The following is a 23,177-nucleotide window of genomic DNA, read 5'->3' on the forward strand; positions in this document are numbered from 1 at the left end:
ATATTTACTTGAAACAAATAATTTTTATTTGAATTATAAATAAACTGTATTTGAACCAATAATTTCTGTATTTGAAACAAATATATACTATATTTAATTGAGTTAAATAATAATTATTTGATACAAATAAATATTTATTTTACCCATCAGAGAAATGTTTTATTTGAACCAAATATAATATATTTGAGTTAAATAAACGTGTATTTGTCTCAGAGCCTATACCTAGCCCATTTATTTGGTGTAAATAAATTTTTTTATTTAAATCAAATAAATATTTATTGTGAGACAAATATATAATTATATATAATTTCTCTGGGTGTTGATAATAGTCAATTAACTGTTTATTTGAATCAAATATTTCAGTATTTAAAGCAAATATCATATTTATTTGATTCAAATAAGAAATATTTGATTCAAGTAAATATTTATTTGATAATAACCAAATACACCGGTATTTGAATCAAATAAATTTTTTTTTCAGTGTAGCAAAATGGTTCGAAAAATTCTCTTCCTTCCAAGATTTAATATTTGTCATTAAAATTAAATATAATCTCAGTGTTCTACAATTTTTATTTTATTTTTTTTTTAATTTCTTTAAGATCGATAATGCGCCTCAAGATATTAAATTGCAGCTGATAATTATTTTGACCCTTGAAATTAAATTTTTTTTATATCGTCATTGAGATACTAACGATGATAAAATATGTTTACCAAAAGAAATTATATAATAATTAAATAATAAAAAAAACCCACTTTTTTTTACGCATATATTATTTTATTATTAAAAAAATAAATATATATTTTTCAGTTTAAAAAAAATACCAGTGAAAAGATATATAAATATTTATCTCAGAGCCAAATAAATATTTATTTACTTCAAACAAATTTTATTTGTACTAAATAAATTTATTTTCACCGCAAATAAAAATTTATTTGTGCTAAATAATTTTTTTTTTTTTTTTATTTAAATCAAAAAGTTATTAGGCTTTTTTTGATTTTGATAAATTTTATTTATTCCAAATATAAAAGATTTCTCTAATGTGTAAAATATAAATAATAAGTCATCATCAAGATTGACATTACAACCTTTGAAAAAAAAAATTTACAATCTTCTTATGTAAATGTGAAAGAATTCACAATTATAATCAACGAAACAAAAAATCTTATATATGATATAAAAACATTAATTTACAATTTCTTGTCGTTTTTAAAGATTTTTAATGATTTATCGCATTTTTATGGTTTTTAGGAATTGAAAATGATCAACAAAATCGGATACAGACGGAAAAAAAATGATGATCGACTACTTCCGGCATTAGAAAAACCATGACTGTATGGGGTTTATACTATATCCTCTGCAATATATATTAAGGGAAATGGCAACAGGTGCTTTATACAATTTATTACAGGATCCATTAATACGTCTATTACATTATATTGTGTATATATATATACTTCACGCATGGCGACACTCTTCAACTTCAGAAACGAGTAAGTAGTAATCATTATTTACAATAAGGAATCCCTATATATATTATAATTTTACAATACAGAATTATTATTATGTGTATCAATTACTGCGGATGCGCATCAATTGTGGTTGAAAATAATTTATGAGAAGGATATATCAAATCAAATTTAATATTGAATTTTTGTTCGTATTTTATTTATTCGATCTAATTTTGAGGTTATATATATTTACTATTTTTTAACCTCTCGACAAAATTTAATTACCTAGAATTTGCATAATTAGCATATATAATTACTCAAAAATATAATTTGTTTCAAAATTATTCTTTGATTAAAAAAGAAAAATTATCTTCGTTTCAAAGAAATGTTTTATTTAATTCAAATAAATGTTTCTTTGACCGCTATATAATATCAATATTAGAATTTCATTTAATGGACAAATTTCTTACATTCAAAGAAATTTTCTTTGAAAAGAAATTTTTTTTTTTTTGTTTCAAAGAAAAAATTTTATTTTGAATGAAAGAAAATCGCAATTGGTTTCTTTAAATCAAAGAAATCTTTTCTCTGGGTGTATAAAAAATTCAAAAAAACAATATCTTTCTAATTATTAAATAATGTATTAGACTATTGTCTTATGGAAAGTTGGGCTTATAATTTATATAATATAGTACTTAAAAGAAAGAAAAGTGTTGTTCTTTGAATCTTTTGGAATCTTTAGACATAGATTTTCTTTAATGATAAATATGGAAGTTAGTTTGGCTTATATAGTATATATATAGGAGAGTCCTGTATATATATACATATTGCACCTGCGGTTGAACGACGTTCTATGAATATTGTGCCCGCCTTTCCCTTCTAAGGTCTTTACCTGGTTCTACCTGACTCACATTTTCACTTCTTGATCGAGGGGTAAACAACTCAAAACTTGAATTATACATATTTTTCAACTTTAATACTTGAAAATAATTATATTATTCAAAATATTTTATTGGCGATATCATATATACTTTATACATCCGCAGAAAAATGATATATTTGATTCAAGTAAATTTTTATTTCATTTAAATATAAATATTTAGTTGATTTAAATAAATATTTATTTGACATTAACATATACTTATTTGATTTAAATAAAGAATTTTATTTAAGCCAAATAAATCGGCTAGTAGGCTCTAAGATAAATATACATTTATTTAACTCAAATATATTATATATATATATGGTTCAAATAAAACATTTCTCTGGGTGTATTTAACATTGCTGGCCTCGGGATTATACGACTTTTTTGACTATTTCCAACTTTTTTCGACTTATTTTAATAAAATGCGACTATTTCGACTTTTTTTTACATTTAAAAAAAAAATTTTTAATAAAATCTATTTTTTTTTAGTATAAAATGCATATCTTCTTCATAACTTCTTTATATCAATTATTTAACAAATTTTTAACTAAAATTCTTCACTAAATTAAATTATTTTTAATAATTTTAACGAAATTCATCACAAATTCAATTATTTCAAATTATTTTTCAATTAAAATTTTTATAAAATTTAACAATTGTTTAAAATTTAAAAAAAATTTCAAATAAAATTACCAAAAATTTTTAATTCAAAATCAAATAAAATTCAATTACATATTTTCAAAAATTTCAATTCAAAATCAACTAAAATTCTATTTTTTTCCAAAATTTTAATTCAAAATCAAAGAAAATTCAATTATTTTCAAAATTTTCTATTCAAATTCTTTTAAAATTCAATTATTTTTCAAATTTTCAATTTAAAATCAAATAAAATTCAATTATTACCAAAAATTTCGCAATTCAAAATCAATTAAAATTCAATAATTATCCAAAATTTCAATTCAAAATGAATTATTATCAAAATTTTCAATCAAAAATCAATTAAAATTGAATTATTATCCAAAATTACAATTATAATTCAATTATTTTCAAAAATTTGAATTTAAAAGCTTCTAAAATTTAATTGTTTCTTAAATTTTCCATGGAAAATTTTTTGAAATTTAACAATTTCAAATTATAACTCTAAGAAAATTAAATTTTATTTAACTATTTTTAAAATATTCTTTAAAAATTCAACTATTTAAAACCATTTTTCAGTGGAAAATGATTTTCAAATTATTGTATATTTTTGTCCGCAATTTCTATAATAAATTTTTTAGTGAAAATCATGGAAAAAATTTTAATTAAAAATCATTTGTAGTTCAATTAATTTTAAAAATCTCAATTGTAAATGTTTGAAAATTCAATTACATTTAAAAAATGTTATCTGAAATCGTATTTGATAAATTATTTTTAGTTCTGTAAAATTTAATTATTGTCTGAAAATTAACAAAATCTTTTAAAGTTCAATATATTATTTCTAAAAATTTTAACTTTAACTCTTTCAAAAGTATTATTATTTAAAAAAAAAATTTTTATTTAAAAATCTGTAAAATATTTTTATTAAAATAAAAAAAATCGACTTTTTTTTTGACATAAAAATCGACTAAAACGACTTTTTTTGTGCCTTTAAGTCGATCCGAGGCCTGCACTCAGAGAAATGGTATATTTATCTCCGAGCCTATACTAACTCATTTATTTGTTGCAAATATATTTTATTTCATTGGAATAAAAAATTTATTTAAACTAAATAAAAATTTATTTATGCCAAATAAAATTTTTATTTACACCAAATAAATATGTTAGTAGGTTCTGTGACAAATATACGTTTATTTAATTCAAATTTATTTTATTTGATTTAAATAAATCATTTCTCTGGGTGTGTAACATTTAAAAAATATTACAATTCAGTATATGGTAAATTTTACTATATACTATATATACTTTATAATATAAAATTACTGTATAATATACAATAATAGTAATAATAATAATAATCAGAATAATAATAATAATAATAATAATAATATATTATTCAGAGCCAAATACATTGTATTTGGTTAAAATAAAAAATTTATTTGCACTAAATAAGAATTTTATTTGACCTATAAATAAAATTTTTATTTTTTGCTAAATGAAGTTTTTTATTTGGATCAAATAAATTTTTTCTTTGAATTAATAAAATTTTTTCTTTGAATTAAATAAATTTTGTCTCAAATGAAAATAATTTATCTGGATGCAATAACGCGATTATTTGAATCAAATAAAAAAAAAATTTCATAGTTAACAAAGAGATATATATATATAGAATTTATAATCAAACAATAGAAATATTTTTCATTGTAAGACAGAATCTGGATACACAGGGGTTTTGAATCCCCCCTCCTAGAATAAAGTATTTTCGAATTTTACTTTTTCCAAATAGAGAATTTTTCTTATTATTAACTGAATATATTAAATATATTTAAAAAAATTAGAAATTCGATTTCTTGTATTATTTTTGAGAATATTTAATTTTTGGAATATATATATATATTTTGCCGTGTATAACGCGACGACCTGTCGAGGGGGTTTTCTGAGTTCTGGTTGGTAGATGAGGGGGTTGAGTGGGGAAGGGGGTTGGAGGGGACTTTGGAGGTGAGGAAGAAGCAGGCAGGCGGCGACGCGCAGTCGCCAGGTGAGCTAAGGACGTTGCGCGCGCGCGCGACGGGGGTCGACCAGTCCATCGTTCACACGGAACGAACGTCGTCCTCGTGTTCGCCGGGTTAGACGACTTTGTGTCTTGTAAAAAGTTTTTTCGAGGAAATTGGTTTTTTTTTTTTTTTTTTTATATATTAAAAAGAAAAAAAGTGTCGAATGTTTACTCGATGAGGAAAAAGTAATAATTTTCCCTGTCTCTCTTTTTCTCTATTGAATACCAAGTCACTTGCAAAGGTGTGTCATAACCTCAAAGGAAAAGGTATCCAGGTAACGCGACGTTAGCGGTGTCCGACGCAACAGGCGATATGTTGTATTTCTCGACTATTATCATTTGAAAAAAAAAAAAATTTATGAGTGCGCTCTTTTTTCGCGTGTGTACTGAAGAATATAGAAAACAAAAAAATATAGTGCCTTTTTGGAATTCGTTGGAAGAAAATTTTTGGTGAAAATTATTAAGGAACTTGGTTTAAATTAAATATAAAAGGGGGTGGGGGGTTTTTTTGTAAACCGCCCGGATATGCAGATGACGGCAGGGATGGGGCCGACACACCTGGTCGCCCTTTACGTGACGACTGCCGGCCTTCAGGGTACAGCGCTCGGTTCAGATGAAGAAGAAATCACCCTTTTGGTGTACGTCCTCATCGACGCTCTTCAAAATAAGGTACAGGTGTTACCTCTCTTTTTTTTTTTTTTTTTGTATATATTTTTATGGGGGAAATGATTTCTATATATATATGTGCGCCGTTTGAACAGGAGATTCAAATGCCTCCAAAGATACTTTCGTTTCATTGCTCTCAAAATTTCCAGATCTTTGTGAAAGTTTTTTTTTCTGTTTTGTATTTGTGAAAACTTGATAAATATATATACTATATACACTCTTGACAAATATAAAAGCGAACCAAGATAAGAAAGTGATATCTTATATCAACACTCTGTTTAATATTATATTTGCATCAATCATTTTATGTCGGGGATAAAAATTTCTCCAGCACACCTGAATTTTTATAATATAGCAACATTATTTCTCGGTGTTTTAATAATAATAATAATAATAATAATAATAATAATAATAAGAATATTTTAATACTTCTAATTTTAATCCTTTCGTATAATACACTCAGAGAAATGGTATATTTGTCTCGCGGAGCCTACTAACTGATTTATTTGTTGCAAATATATTTTATTTCATTGAAATAAAAAATTTATTTGAGGCAAAGAAAAATTTATTTCATTGAAATAAAAAATTTATTTGAGGCAAAGAAAAATTTATTTCTGACAAATAAAACTTTTATTTACGCCAAATAAATAAGTTAGTTGGCTCTGAGACAAATATATACGTTTATTTAACTCAAATATATTTTATTTGGTTCAAATAAATCATTTCTCTGCGTGTACTTAACAATTAAGACTAAAATATATAGTAAAAAGAGACAAAACTAGTGGAAAAAAAAAAATTGTAAAACTTTGTAAAAAGTATACACAATGGAGAAATAAAATCTATCTAGTAAAAAGAGACAATAAGATAATAAACTGTTCTAGAAAGATATTGCATTTTAATAACAAATATTGTTAAAATTGTTTATTTTTCAATATATTGTTTACAATATTTCAAAATTGAATTTTGAAAAATCAGTTACAATATTTTTTTTTTATCTAAATATATGCAAAACAGGTGTTTAGAAAACTTATTACTTTATTTTAATAACACTATAAATTTTTTTTAATTTTGACTCTCTCTCTCTCTCAATAATGGGGAATTTTTTTTCGAAATACACAAAAAATTATCAAAAAAAATTCACCAACATTCTGTAAAGAAATATTTTGAAAATTATTGAATCAAAATTTTGTTTAGCGTTCATATAATAACAAAAATTATATTACTATTATTACTGCTATTATTATTATTACTATTACTATTATTACTGCTATTATTATTATTTTTATTATTATTATTATTATTATTATACTATTACTATTATTACTGCTATTCTTATTATTATTATTATTATTATTATTTTTGCGTATATGTAAGCGGGACTTAGCTGTTTAGAAAATTTTTCATTGTTAAATATTAAAAAATTTATTCCTGATATAAATGAAGGTGTAAAAAAAACCTGATTTTCTGGTCTTTTACATTATAATCATAAAGAGCAAAATAAGTTTTTTTTTTCTTTTCTTTCGATTTTTATCAGCAATAACAGACATTAACTAATGAAGCTGTTATATGACTCATCTTTATGTCTCTCCGATTATCGTGTAATTTTTCTTTTATATTATTAATTATTATAAACTATTTATAATAATATAAAATAATTTATATATCATAAATTTTGGATTAAAATATAGTAAATTTTACTCAGTAGCAATTTTCCGTATATGGGTGTATGTGTGTTTTGTTTTGTTTTCATTGACAAAAAAAAAAAATTTTTTTTTTGGTTCCTTGGAAAGAATTATATTTCAGAATATAATCTTCTTTACACCTTTTTTCTTTCTTATTGGCGCTGAAAAAAAAATATGTTGCGCGTTTATACACACACACACACACATTTTTATATATATGCCTCCTGAAAATTATATATCCGAATTCATGTGCAAATTAAGGTAAACTTAAAATGGCCGGTGTATGGGTGCGGCATTTCTTAAGAGAAGGGAAAAAAATTTCGTTTCATTTAAAACTTTCAGAATATGGAAGCATATATATATAAATTTAGAAATTTGTTTTATAGGTCGATATAATTTTAATATACACGTTCATATTTTCTATATATATATATATGTATATAATCATTAAAAACTTTTACAGTTTTCTTTTTTTAGTGAATTCCACTGATATGCCAAATATTTTATTTATTATTTTTGGATTTAGAATGTGCGTCATTATAGAGAGATAGGATAACCTTTTTCTAATATATAACCAAGTTTCTTTGGTAAAAAATATATATATATTTATTTAGAACCTAAGACTATAAATTTTATATATTTCGAACAACATATCCTGTACATTTTTTTTTTTTTTTTTGAATTTATCCGCAACAGTAGCGGTTGCAACAGCAAAGATAGAAAATTGATTTTTTGAAAGGTTTTATTTGTTTTTTTTTATTTATTTTATAATTATAAAACAATGGAATATTTATGGGCGCGCATTTAAATTTATTGTTTTTGTTTATTGTCTCTTTTTTATGCTGTGTACTTTTTATAGTATATTATATATACTTTTTTTTATATAGGTTATTTTTTTTTTAATAGAAAAAAATAATAAGTAAATAATAAACTATACTATATACTATACTTTACTACACTGAAAAAAAAATTTATTTGATTCAAATACTCGATTACTATTGAGTATTATCAAATAAATATTTATTTGAATTAAATAAATTGTATTTGAACCAATAATTTTTGTATTTGAAACAAATATCATTTAATTGACTCAAATAATAATTATTTGATACAAATAAATATTTATTTGATAATAGTCAAGTAATCGAATATTTAAACCAAATAAATTTTTTTTTCAGTTATTTATATTATACTGCACTGTACTATTTTTTATACGTTATTTTTTTTTAGTAAAAAAATATAATTATACGTTATTTTGAAATTTTGATATGAAAATACACGTAAAGAGGATCAATTATATCTCAATTAAATACAATTTTGTCATACATCAAAAAAAATAAATAAAAATGGATTTTTTTTATATAAAATAAAATACATAAATAAGAGTAAATTTTAATAAACTGATTGTAAACATAACCTATAATTCGTTTGCTTCTTAGGTCCCGCGTCAAATATATATATAAATTATTATTGAAAAATATAGAATTAATATTAGGTAAAATGTGGTATAGTAAATAGTCATCATTTGTGTCAACAATCATCATGTAATTTGCATTCAGAGATTTCTTCGTCTGTAATATAAAATCTTTCTGATTTCAGTGGTAATAAAGATAATTTTAGAAGGGGGGTTGCATTAATGAACAACTTTCACTATTATATACTGAGAAAGCCATCACGAATGGCAAAAATACTATATATATAATAATTGACAATACAGCAAAAATATATCTTTTCTCAACTCATTAAATTATATATACTGAAAAAAAAAATTTATTTGATTCAAATAATTGAATCAAATAAATATTTATTTTTATTAAATAATTATGAGTCAATTAATTAGTATTTTCTTTCAAATATATACAAAAATTATTGGCATCCAAATAAAATTTATTTAATTCAAATAAAAATTATTTGGTTCAAATAAAATAGTCAAGTAATCGATTATTTGAATCAAATATATAATATTTTTTTCAAATTATAATAAATATACAAAAGAGACATATGACTAATATTTTGTTATTCAATTATGGAAATTCAATGTTACATAATAATCCGAAAAAAAAATTCTGGAAATTTTATTTTTCAGTGCGAGTATCAAATATAATTTTAAATTTTACACAAGGCGGATATATCTTATATATTTTCTTATAACTTTCGACATTGAGTAAAAAAAATAAAAATATTTACGTGTTGCATCAAAAATAGTCGATTACACTCAGAGAAATAGTATATTTGTCTCAGAGCCTACTAACTCATTTATTTGTTGCAAATATATTTTATTTCATTGGAATAAAAAATTTATTTAAACTAAAGAAAAATTTATTTATGTCAAATAAAATTTTTATTTACACCAAATAAATATGTTAGTCGGCTCTTAGACAAATATACGTTTATTTAACTTAAATATATTTTATTTGGTTCAAATAAATCATTTTTCTGCGGGTGTAGAGTTAGTATTTTTTCTTTGTTTATATATAGTTAAACATTTTTACCGGCATGACTTGATTGGTCCGCATATAATTTTCATTTAATATTAAAAGTGGATTTGAATTAATTTTTCTGAGTGTAAAAAAATTTATAATCTCCCAATATATTGGGGTTTTTTTCGCAAGAGAACAAAATTTAAGTGGATGACCGGTTTTCTAGATTTAAAGAATCTTTTTTGGCCCTTGAAAAAAAAGAAAAAAATAGAAAAAAAAAGAAAAAAAGAACCAATAGCTAAACTATGGAAGTCAAGAGTGAGAGAGAGCTGCCATTGTTTCTCCAATTACCCGACGGAGGCGGAGCGCCGCGCCGCGCCCTCGGAAGGTCGTCCATAGGCTATATTATAATTTGCAAGTTCGTCCATCTATAGATAGAGTCTGCCACACAGCTTTTTCATCTCATCTTACTTCACCATACTTGTTTCTAAGCCAATGAATGGTCTCTCATATATATATATATATATATATACTAAGTTCATTTCCATTTCTTCAGGCACAAAAACTCCCCATTTTTTCACAGTATTTCCGTTCTTCAACACCTTGTAACATTTTAATAAATTTCTTATATATATTAGTTTCTTCATTCCTTTGGTAATAATAATAATGAAATAAGGTGTAAAAAATATTTCACTTCTTTGATGAAATAAAAATAAATAATAATAGTGTACTAGAAACAAAAAAAATTATCTTAATTTAAGAAAATTGACTTTAAACTATTAAAATTTTCTTGTATCAAGAAAAAAAATTGAATTAAATACGGATAAGTAAATGGGTTTTCTTAATTCAATACTATTTTTTTCCAGTGCAGTACGTCATAGAATATTATAGTACATTATAGTAATATTATTATTATTATTATTACTATTACTATTATTGTATATTATACAGTAAAGTTTACCATACTGAATTGTAATATTTTTTAAATGTTAAATACATCCAGAGAAATGTTTTATTTGTATACCAAATATAATATATATTTGAGTTAAATAAACGTATATATATTTGTCTCACAGCCTACTAGCCTATATTTATTTGGCGTAAATAAAATTTTTTTATTTAAAACAAATAAATATTTATTTAAATCAAATAAAAATTGATTTGAATCAAATAAAAATTGATTTGAATCAAATAAAAATTGATTTGAATCAAATATAAATATTCATTTGGCTCTGAGAAAAATATATCATTTTTCTGAGTGTACTGACATTCATTAAACGCAATTTTTTTTTTCTTTTTGCAAATGTGATTGAAAATTACATTTTAAAAATAATACACACATGTGTAAACACTTTTAAAAAAATTATTTTTACTTTCGACAAGGTCAAAAATATAATTTTCAATATGTATATACAAAATTGTATCCGCACTATATTATTCGACATAGAAAATTTTTTAGCAGTAGATATATATATATATATATATATATATTCTGAAAGCAAAACTATATGATAATTGTAAATTTGCATTTCAAATCATTCTGAAAACTGCTCTTGTTCAAAATATTTCCATTCCAAAAGAATATATATAGTATTAGAAATATATTTTTTAAATTTTTTAAATAAAATTTTTTTTATAGTTTGAATTAGTGAGAAATCGTTCATATATTTTTAATTAGATATAGTAGCAATTTTTACTAATTTTTAGCAAAATATCACTATTTGATTTAGTAATATTTTGTTGTTTTATAAAGTTTTTGTAAAAAATGACTAAAAATGACTCACTAAATTTGAAATTAGTTTAAAACAAATAATAAAAATAACTAAAACCGCAGTCATTCACTGATTCAAATATTATAATATTTATTCTAGTTAGTTAAAAATAACTAATTATTAGTAAAATTCAATTTTAGTTATTTTTCTATTAAAAAAATTAGTTTTTACTAATTTTTACTAACAATTATAGTTATTTTTAACTATAATTCACATTAAGAAAATTGTAAAATTTTTGACTAATTTTTTTTTTTTGTAAAGTTTTAGTGAAAAATGACTACAAAAAATTGGGAGCAATTTTTCACTAATTTAAAATAATTAACGAATTTTAATTTAAAGAGTAGAAAAAAAAATTATATATTTGCGGATATAATTCTGAGATAAATGATGATATATATATATATATATATATATATATATATATATATATATATATATATATATATATATATACAAAATAGAAGCAGTGACCATGACCTCACCTTTGCTCTTTTTGTCGCTCTCGAAGCAAATTTGCAATTTATAAGAAAACGTACAGTTCGTTTTTTTTTGTTTTTGAATTTAATTAATTAATAGTGGAAAAAAAATTTTTTTTCTATCAAAATATAGTAAAATTTACACTCAGAGAAATGTTTTATTTGAATCAAATATAATATATATTTGAGTTAAATAAAACGTATATATATATATATTTGTCTCACAGCTTACTATAGCCTATATTTATTTAAATTAAATAAAAATTTATTTAAATCAAATAAATATTTATTTAAATCAAATAAGAATTTATTTAAATTAATAAATAAAAAATTTATATATATAAATCAAAGAAGAAAAAATCTCTTAGTCCGCTATGGAAAAAAAAAATTTCCTGTCAACTCAATTTTTAAAAAATGATGAATGAAATACAAAACAATTGCAAAAAGGATATCGCGATATTATATGCATATAGACGATGACGCTGAATTTTGTCCGGCATTAATATTAATGAAACGACGACACACACTGATGCTTATATACATTTATACCAAACTGCCTTGATCTGTTAACCTCAGTTTGTCAGAACCTGTCTATTACATTTCATATTTCTTATATACTTATAGTGTCGCATGAAGATTAAAAGAAAATTTGTATATATATATATAATATAAGTTTCGTTCATCTTCAAAAGTTATATACCTAAAAAAATGTTTTCCTCAATTTAAGCTTCTTTACTATTAGAAATTATAAGAAATAATATCCTTACTGATTTTTAGCATAAAAGACACCCGCAAAGAAATTATATATATTTGTCTCAGAGCCAAATAAATATTTATTTGATTCAAATACATTTTTATTTCATTTAAATAAATTTTTATTGAATTGAAATAAATTTTTATTGCATTGAAATAAATTTTTATTGAATTGAAATAAATTTTTATTTAATTGAAATAAATTTTTATTTGATTGAAATAAAAAATTTATTTTTGCCAAATCAAATAAATGGGCTAATATATAGGCTCTGAGACAAATTTAACTCAAATATATTATATATTTGGTTCAAATAAAACATTTATCTGCGGGTTTAAAAATAATTATTTAAATGCGCGCGAATATATTCTAAAAATTTAAACATTATTTTGTCAAGTCTCTTTAATTTTTTATGCAATTTCTTGACCTTTTAACATAAATGTAAATAACTCGAAATTTGCAATTCAATAGTAAAAAAAAAAAAATTGATAATACTATCGTAATGTAATCGATTAACATAAATTTATATATATAGGAGGGATATATTAATTCGCACTTTTGAAACAAAATTTTTGGCATTTATATATTATCATAAAAGTACTTTAGTTTTTGTCGAGTTTTTGTTTTTATTTTATTTTTTTTCGATAAAAGCTGAATAAAATTTCTAAACTGATGATAATTTTATAATTTATTTTATATTTATTTGTTGAATGGACTAACTATTATTTTAGTTTGACCCAAAAAGTATTTTTTTCAAATATATATATTATTTATTAAAAATTTTTTTGTATTATTATTATAATAATATTCGGTACTTATTCGGCCTTATTCGGTATACTTTATCCAAAAAAATAACTAATTTCATTCAAATAAAAAAATTTATTTAAAAACAAATAAAATTTTTATTTATGCCAAATATAAAAAAATTATTAAACTCGGAGACAAATATATATATATATATATACGATTATTCAACTTAAATATTATATAAGAACCAAATATATATATATAAATATATTTGGTTCAAATAAAACATTTCTCTGGGTGTAATAAATTTTTTTAAATTCATTTTTAGGTTATGTAAAAATACAACTAAAATTTTAGTGAAACTTCTATTAATTATATTTATTTGAACCAAATAAAATATATTTGAGTTAAATAAACGTATATTTGTCTCAGAGCCTACTAACTCATTTATTTGTTGTAAATATATTTTATTTCATTGAAATAAAAAATTTATTTGAGCCAATGAAAAATTTATTTCTCACAAATAAAATTTTTATTTACGCCAAATAAATAAGTTAGTAGGCTCTGAGACAAATATACGTTTATTTAACTCAAATATATTTTATTTGGTTCAAATAAATCATTTCTCTGGGTGTATATTAGTGAAATTTTATACTATTCTTTCATAGATATATTTTATTAATTATTTATTTGTTTATTAATTATCATTTTTAAATTGAAAAAAAGGGGGAAAAGTTGCTTTAATAGTTATTTCTTTATATTATTTATATATATTTATTTAGTTGATCTTGAAATATGCAAACTATGTATGGCAATAAATAAGAATCAGGTTAGTGCTTTCAAAGTGATGGTACAGCTTCCTTATATATATATATATATACCGAGGATGCATATATTTAAAATATATATCCGTGAATACAATGCAGGTCATCCACAGGGTCTTGGATATATGTTGTTTGTCTGCAAGAGAACGTAAATTCAAATGTATATATACGATGAATATAAGAAGGGGAAAATGGTGAAAGGTGCTTCATCGATTTCCCCATCAATGAGGATTTCCCTTTGACTCTGATTCATGGTTTAACGTCCATTCCATTATATATATACACATATACGCAAAAGCAGATTAATGACGATGTTCACAAAAAAAAAAAATTATTAAAGATTCCTCAAATTGTCGGCATTTAAAAGAGTTTTAATCCTGAGAAATTATAAACTTGATAATTTATTCGATTCTTCTATAGATACTAATCCTCTTGATATATAAGCTCCCCCAAATTCCAAATCGTGAGAGTTTCCCTTCGGAAGGGTGTGATTATAATCACATTAAATTATTTAAAATTTTAATAGCATTACACTTGTGCTTTCTGATTTTCGTGAGAGATAACAGTTTATATAATTGAAATTGTAATTTTTTCGACAAAACGTATTAGAATTTTTTTTAGTATATATAATTCTCACCAATTTTTTGACTACATCCAGAGAAATATGATTTATTTGAATCAAATAAAATATATTTGAATTAAATAAACAAATATTTGTCTCAGAACCTACTAACTTATTTATTTGGCGTAAATAAAAATTTTATTTGTCATAAATAAATTTTTCTTTCGATCCAATTAATTTTTTATTTAAATGAAATAAAATATATTTGCAATAAATAAATGAGTTAGTAGGCTCGGAGACAAATATACCATTTCTCTGAGTGTAATCATTTTGTTTTTATGAGAAAATATATTTTTTACACCCAGAAAAATTGTATATATATTTGTCTCAGAGCCTAATAATTTTTCTTTGATTCAAATAAATTTTTATTTAATTGAATTGAATTATTTATTTGAAACCAATTAAAAAGTTATTAATCTTTGAGACAAATATATTTTTTATTTGTCTCAAATAAATTATTAATAAATATAGAAAATTTGTCTATATGATGAAAAAAAAATATTTTCATCTTCATAAAAAACGTTTCATTTTTTCTTAAATTGAAACTCCTCTCATTGTATATATAAAAATTTGTTATCTCTTGTACCTTATCTTCGCCTAAGTTAAAGTTGTATAATATTCACTAAGCGTATAAAATATTACATAACAATTTTACAATCACATTTCGAATATTATGGATTTTTACATTATTGTTTCATTAATGTATTTAATAATTAAAATTTGTGTAATGCGAACTATAATATATATATAGTAGAATCTTTCATGTGTATAATAAATATAAAACCTCTGGTTTTCTGATCCATTGAGAAGAACGCCTGCGCCTGTAAAACGGCATTCCTTACATGCTTCAGTAGGTAAAACACAGTTGTGGAGCAAATTACATTTTTATTCCTATATATATATCGTTTCCTGTAGGCTACTATGTAATATTCCTTAAAGAGAATTAATGTTCAGTTTCTCATTTTCTTATATTAATTTCTTTAAATCACTGAATATAGAAAGGTAGAGCAAATATTTTTCGAATGAAAAATATTTTAAATCCTCTGGGTATTTAATTCGAAAATTAAAGGGTTTTAGGTTAGTTCAAAAATACCGTATTTGAGGAATTTAGATAAAAAAATTTTATCTAAATTTTATTGTTTTTTTTTTTTGGTAAATTGCGCCTATGAATATGCATCTCGAAAAGCACGCTAGAAGTCAGTCGCGGGATGTATAATTACAGGAGTAACCTGCTTCAGGGGTTCTCACTTCCTATCTTAAAGTCAACCTTTCTCTCAACGTTACGTTTCTTATCGCCTCATTATTTATTCCTTAAGCTTTGGTATGTACGATACTAAAAACCGGTTACAGTTTCTCTTATCGTATTTTTACCGCAACAAATTTTGCACTATTTTGCACATCACATTCTTTTAAAATATTTTTTTTAAATGTCACACACTAAATAGCAAATAATCCCAATCCTTGATATTTTGTAAACATTTGTAATCAAAAAAATATTGTAGGACATCTACAGGACAAATATATCAATAAATCAGCTGTTTATATAAAAAACTAGAAACTCCGCCAGTAGATGGCGCAGGAAATGTTTGTTTTGAAAAAAAAAGATTTGTTTTTGTTATTCACACATGATCTGTTTCAGGTGATGGATAGACAACAATACATTGTGCGACCTATGGTAATGGACGAAACAACGACAAATGGTTCGGGAAGTGAAAATCCGGTTGTTGCCGGAAGTAGTGGTGTTGTTAGTGAAGCTGCATTGGCACATGCTCCAACACTTACGGAACAGACACTTCGAGAGCGCGGAATTCCTTTACATCAAGCCATTCAACAGGTGAGACTTATTTTTCTCTTTTTTTTTTTACAACAATAGACAATTTGAGGTTATATTACCTCTGTTTTGAAAGTTGATTTTTGTTTTACTTCAAAACATAACCTATAATTGTTTGGAGCTCTTTCTTCAGAGATTGTTGTATTTAATAAAACGAAGCCCAAAAAAAAAAAAAAAAATACAGTTGGAGAGTATATCCTGTTATATTAAGAATGATGATTTAGCCAAATGACTTATTGGATAAAATTTGCTAGGTTGTGCGCGACGTTAATCATCATCAGCAACTCTTTCTCGCATCGTCAGGTTCGAAAGGCTTACATCCGGGTTTCAATAGTCGTCGTGCACCTGCGATCTCACCTTAAGGTCATTGTCCAATCAGTACAGCGCACCGCTTTCGCGAAAATTCTCTTTACTCTCACCGGGAAAGCTTCTTAATTCCGTTATTATCCCAAACACAAATAAACATCAATATCCTTTATATGTAATAAATTTAATTATTTGAAATTAGATTTACTTTTTCCTCAAATTATATCTTCAATTTTTTTTTTCAAAATAATTAATTTTACATAATTTGTTTTTAATTGAATTTTTAACTAGCTAATTTTTGACAGAATTTGTATGAATTGTTGATAGAATTATTAAGGCGCCTTTTCATTGGTCTGAATTTCAATTATCCGATTTCGGCGCGATTTTTAAAATGTATCAATTAAAAATCAGGAAAATCGTGATTGGTCAATTTTAAATATCGATTGTTTATCGAACCATTTGAAAATTCAGCTTAATATAACCTAACCTAAAATTCTAATAATTTGACAGATATGACATCAATTTATATTTTTGTATAATTAGAAATTGACGATAAAATAAAGAAGAAAGAGACGAAAAAGTTAATTTTTATACTTGTTAGAAAAAAACGGTAAGTTTTGTCTCTCGTATATTTGTTAAATTAGAAGCAAATGAAGGATTTTAAATATCGACCTGCTTTCATGATCCGGTCGAAATGGAAAATAAAAAAATTTATATTATATATCGCTACCTATTCTGAAATAATTAGCGCTTGTATAAATTGCGCCTTTCACTTGATGCGGGTAGCAAGGTGCATCGACACCGTTGTCAAAAGTTGCACGTGTAATAGGGGCATTATCCTTGTGCTTTTGTACGCCACGTAATCATTTAATCATACATATATATCGTTTTTATATTTATTTACTATCACACAAAACATTAAGCCCAACATTTCGTATATAATAAAATTATTTTTTTTTACAAAAAAAAAATTAACAATTTTATGAAATATAATGTAATAAATATTGAAATGGAAAAAAATTGTCTACGGTTCGAAATGTAAATTTAAAAAACAACCTGTTCCAGGCAATTTAAAGAAAATTGCCTTTTCAAATGGGTTTGGGTCAGAGTGTCAGGAATTTTTTTTTCCAGGTAGTTCCTTTTAAATTTTATATAACTGTATATAACCAAAGGTATATAGTCCCTTTTAAAAAAAAAAAAAATTCCTGAAGTACCTTTTAAGTTACATGGGAACATGGTTTTAAAGATTTATTTTTCAAAAGGACCAAGAATTTAACAAGTCACTTCCTAAAAATCAATTCGTAAAATGATGGAACAAAAAATAAATTGGTTTTTCCTTTTATTTTTTATATTATCTTTTTTTTTAGGGTATTATAGAAAAAAAAAATCGTAAAAAATGTTTCTTTTGTTCTATAAAATCAGAAACTATTTGTATTTTATTTTTCTTTTATTTAGCAATTTTTTTTTATGACTTTGTAATAATTTTTTTTTATTTATAATGTTAATAATTGTTTTTTTTTTATTTTCAGTTTGAAACGTGGTGGTCATCGTTGACATGTGTGGCTGCCGGAAGTACGCCTCGTTTCATTGTCGATGGACAAGCACCCTTAAGACAATGTTTGCACCCTGAAGCCTGTAATAAAGAAATCGAGCTGCCAAGTCATTATTCCCACTTTCATGACCTCAGAAAAGAATTCACAGCCTGTTATTCCTCGCAGGATGAACTTTCACCCCTCAGCATTCAGGACATGATTCAATGTATCCTTTTCTAAAAATATTCATTTTTTTTTTAGCTTTATTTTTTTGGGAAAAAATTTGGTAAGTACTTTGTACAATAGTCAATGGTCACTGGTGATGCAATTATTATTAAGTATTTAAAAAAATGTTCCGAAATTTGAAAAATAAGGAAAAATCTAATTAAAATTCAAAATAGAATAAATTTAAAGTTAACAGAAAGTACTTTTATCGTTTTAAATAATAAATAAGCCAAAAACTGGACATAACTCAACTTTTGTTTTTTGAATATTTAAAAATTGGAAAAAAATTTTATAAATAGAAAAGAGGGAATTTATAATTAAAAAATTGATTAAATTCATTTGCCCATGACAAATTGCTTTGGTCTTTGAAAAAGGGCAAAATGAACCGAGAAGTAGTTATCACAGTAAATTACTTTTTTCAGTTTCGCGACCTCGCCTATCCTTTGTGGTTTGATATTCAGTATATTAATATATATGTGTGTAAATATTTTCTATACATATATATACATGTATAGTCTCAAGTTATGAGACACACACAGGTCAATGATGTCAGTGATTCTCATGTTGATTAGATTATTACAAAGGTGTAAATTTATTTATTCAAATTGTGAAAAATATCTATTTTTTTAAATCGAATTTTCATTTAAATGATAAAAAAAAATTACTTTTGTTTTTATTAATCGGACGGCTATTTCTATAAAGTTAAGGAGTTTCGATTATGTTTATGGGTATATTAAATAATATAATGCTACTGAAAAGTTTATCTATATTGATAAGATATAAATTTTATCTTTTAAAAAATATGGATTATACACTCGTATTAACGAACCTCAATCATTATAAAGTCTCTTGAAGTATAAATAATTTTTCGATTGTAAAAATAGTTGTCAATTTGTCTAAAATTAGTTTTATTTCTATTTTCTGGTTTATTTTATTAATTAAAACGATACAGTATTTTTCTTAATAATTTGTTTTTTTTTTAAATTCATATCATTAGATTTTTTAATGAAAAATTTGCAATTAAATTAAAAGTATATTTAAATTTAAAGTATCTATATTTTAATTAAAATTATATTTTATTTTGAAATATATTTTAATTTTAATTATTTACATTTAACTATTTAAACAAAATTTAATGAGAAACACATAATGATGAGAATAATTAGAATTAATTTAAAAATAATACTAAATTAAATTGTATAAATTTTTTTTTTTTTTGATATATTTTATAAGAAAATTTTGAGATCCACTGTTTGTAGTTCGATCTCGAGTTTCCAAGTCCCTTCTCGTACTTATATATTATTCCCTCGAGAATAACGGCTTTTGATTCGATTCAAGTTTTCAAAAAAAATTTCTTGTTAAGTGTCTGTTTTTAAACAATATTAACAATTATTGAAATAATTTAAATTATTTTAATTAATATCTATTTTATTTGGAGTAATTTCTTTTTTTTAAACTTGAAAATTAAATGAATTTAATAAAAATAATTTAATTTGAATATTTATTAAAATGAATAATATTTAATAATATTTATAAATTATTATTTATTTTTTTTTTCACTGAAAACACTGTACGTGATTATTTTTTGCAATTCAGGGGAAAAATGAGAAGCAATTTGTCAATTCAACAAAATAATTTCAGTCGTGTGTAATAAACTTTGTTTGATTCATTGACATTAATTATAGTTGTGAAATTAATATTTTAATTTTTAATAAAAATTGAAATTAATTGGAAATATTTATTGTTTGTGAAAAATACATATTTTTGTGTTATATTTTTTTAAATATAAAATTGAAGACTTTTTTTTTGGAAAATATTAAGTTTAACTTAATTTATGTTTGAAAAAAATAGTTAAAAAGACTTTTAAAATTTACAAATAATGTTAAAATTTACTTTTCTTTTTTCAATTCAATCAATTTGTTATCAATTTCGGAAAAAAATTAAATTCTCTAACTGAAAAAAATTTGATTCAAATATTCTGTTATCGTTTCTTTTCTTAAATTAAAATAATTTTTTTTTGAATTTAATTGATATTTATTTATTTATATGTAATAATACGGGGATATTATGAATAATTATATAATTGAATTTTTAATTTCGCAATTAATTAATATGTTTTATATTAATTGAATTTTTTTTATTTAAAAAAATCTTTAATTCCACGCTTAAAAAAAAAATTTAAAGAATAAATCTATTTTTTTCTGATTGGTCGATTGAAAAAAAAAAACAGCTTTGCGCGCCTCATAAAAATGTTAAGCTTTACTTCTTGGCAGTCGTCTTTTAACCATACTAACGTGAACACTTGGCACACGTGTATGAAAAAAAAAATCTTTAACAGACGCTATACTTTGACACGTTCTCTACTGTAATTAAAAAATAGAAAAAAAGAGTATTTCAAACAAAGAAAAATTGTAAAGCTTACGTTATTGTTATATTTGCGATAGTTTAAAATTTTTTAAATTTTCTGTTTTTCATGTGAAGTTAAAAAAAAAAGAAAATTGTGAACAATTATATGATTCAGTTTTAAAGAATTTCATTATTGAGATAGGAAAGAAATCACTACAATACATTTTTATGAAAAAAAAGGTAAATATTAAAATTTTAAGTTTTATTTAAAAAAAAAAAGTATTATTCGAATTGTAATTTAAATAATTATTATTGGAATGATGATTGGAATGTTGTGTTGCTTTCTCATAATTTTGTTTAATTTAGTTAAATTAGTTTTATAAAAATTGTTAATCGTGGAATAATACAGTTTGTGTAAATAAGAAAATTTTATAGTGTCTCGACAAAGTGTTACAAAGTTCACGTTTTAAAACAAGTTTTTCGAATCATTCATATAACAGTTTTTTTTCCCCTTTTATTTTTATTATACAAGATTTAATGATACGATCAATTATTTCCGTTAATAACAAAAAAAAAAAAAAAAAAATTGATAAACTTTTATAAAAATAGATAAAAGTTAATTTTTGTTATTAAAAAGTAAAATTCAATATTATTGAAATAAAAAATATAAAAAGTAAATTAAATATTATTGAATATTATTAATAATATTAGAAATTCAGTTTTGATAATTTAATATATTTTTTATTTATAAATTTAAATTTTATAAAATTAAATTTTATAAAAAAAATTTTTTTTCTAAAAATATTTGAATAAAATAATTTTGGAATAATTGAGAGGGAAATCAAAGTCAGTAATTGTATATTATATAGCAGTAGAGTGTTGAGACATTCATACTTTAGTCATACCTGTAGAATTAATAAAACAAAACCACCTGTTGCAGGTGATATCGATTGATATACTCCATTACCTTCGTAACATACAAATCTTTTAGTGATAAAAAAAATGATCCTGCGAGAAACACAATTAATTGAAATAAAATTTTATTATTTATATTTAAATTTACATTTTATTTTTATTTTTTTTTAATTAATTTTTCTATTTTATTTACTTTTAGTAGATTTTCTTTTATTATGTAAATTCTGTCTAAACTTTATAAAATTTGGTTGAAATTTTTTCTTTTTAATCACGTAATTTTAATTAAATTTTTTTAATTTTAGATTTGAGATAAAATCTTTTTTTTGCAATATGAGAGAAAATTATAAATTCGAAATTATTCATTATATATAACGGAAAAGTTGTTGAGTCTTTCGACATTGCATTGGCCGTTTCTTTAGTGAAAGAAGTTAGATTGGTCGACCTTATCAGCTTCCATTTAGTTTAAAGGTCACCACCGTGAAGATATTGGTAACGGAACAGTTTCTTTGGTTCTTAATCGATCGTTTTATGCAGTAGATCAGTGTTCATTTGATCCGTTTGACTTGAACTCACTTTTTTCTGGGCTTTTTTATTTTTTTTTTATTATTATTATATTTTTTTTTTGTTTTCTTTTTTTTGTCGTCGTCGATTCGGTCCAGCATCTTCTTGATGTTTTTAGTTCTCTCGCGTCCTTCGCCTTGGAAACATTTTTCACTTCCGGATGACAAAGTCCCTCAACATCTGCTCAACATCTCAAATTTCGCATCATTCTTGGTAGGCTTCTCTCTCTCACTCTTTTTCTATTTCTAAATATAGCCACGTCATTTTCATTATTGAGAATAATGAAAATTTTTTATTTTCTCTCCCCATATATACTATATTGTCTTGATAATTTTTTGAATCCAAAAATTTGTTTCTTTTCTTTTATTTTTCGTGAGGGAATTTTGAAATTATTCGGATTTAATTTTCTCTCTTATTATGTTTAGGTTTTTTTTTTATGTA

The 23,177-nt window shown here is 23.0% G+C and overlaps 1 protein-coding gene across 3 annotated transcripts in view; it reads left to right on the plus strand.

The window, feature by feature from the left end:
• Positions 1 to 23,177, plus strand: part of LOC127280673 (RNA-binding protein fusilli) — a 63,002-nt gene that overhangs the window by 24,424 nt on the left and 15,401 nt on the right. For 2 of the 3 annotated variants that reach the window (XM_051303845.1, XM_051303843.1), the window contains exons 1-3: positions 5,026 to 5,729; positions 16,660 to 16,854; positions 18,687 to 18,915. In XM_051303845.1, coding sequence (XP_051159802.1) covers positions 5,586 to 5,729; positions 16,660 to 16,854; positions 18,687 to 18,915 — 568 coding nt within the window. In that variant the 5' untranslated portion in view covers positions 5,026 to 5,585. Of the gene's footprint in view, positions 1 to 1,249; positions 1,492 to 5,025; positions 5,730 to 16,659; positions 16,855 to 18,686; positions 18,916 to 23,177 lie in introns of those variants that run through there. The other variant, XM_051303844.1, reaches the window with a different exon arrangement.

The sequence above is a fragment of the Leptopilina boulardi genome, unplaced genomic scaffold, assembly GCF_019393585.1.
Source record: "Leptopilina boulardi isolate dan_hultmark-lab unplaced genomic scaffold, ZJU_Lbou_2.1 LbouV2_249, whole genome shotgun sequence".
NCBI lineage: Eukaryota > Metazoa > Arthropoda > Insecta > Hymenoptera > Figitidae > Leptopilina > Leptopilina boulardi.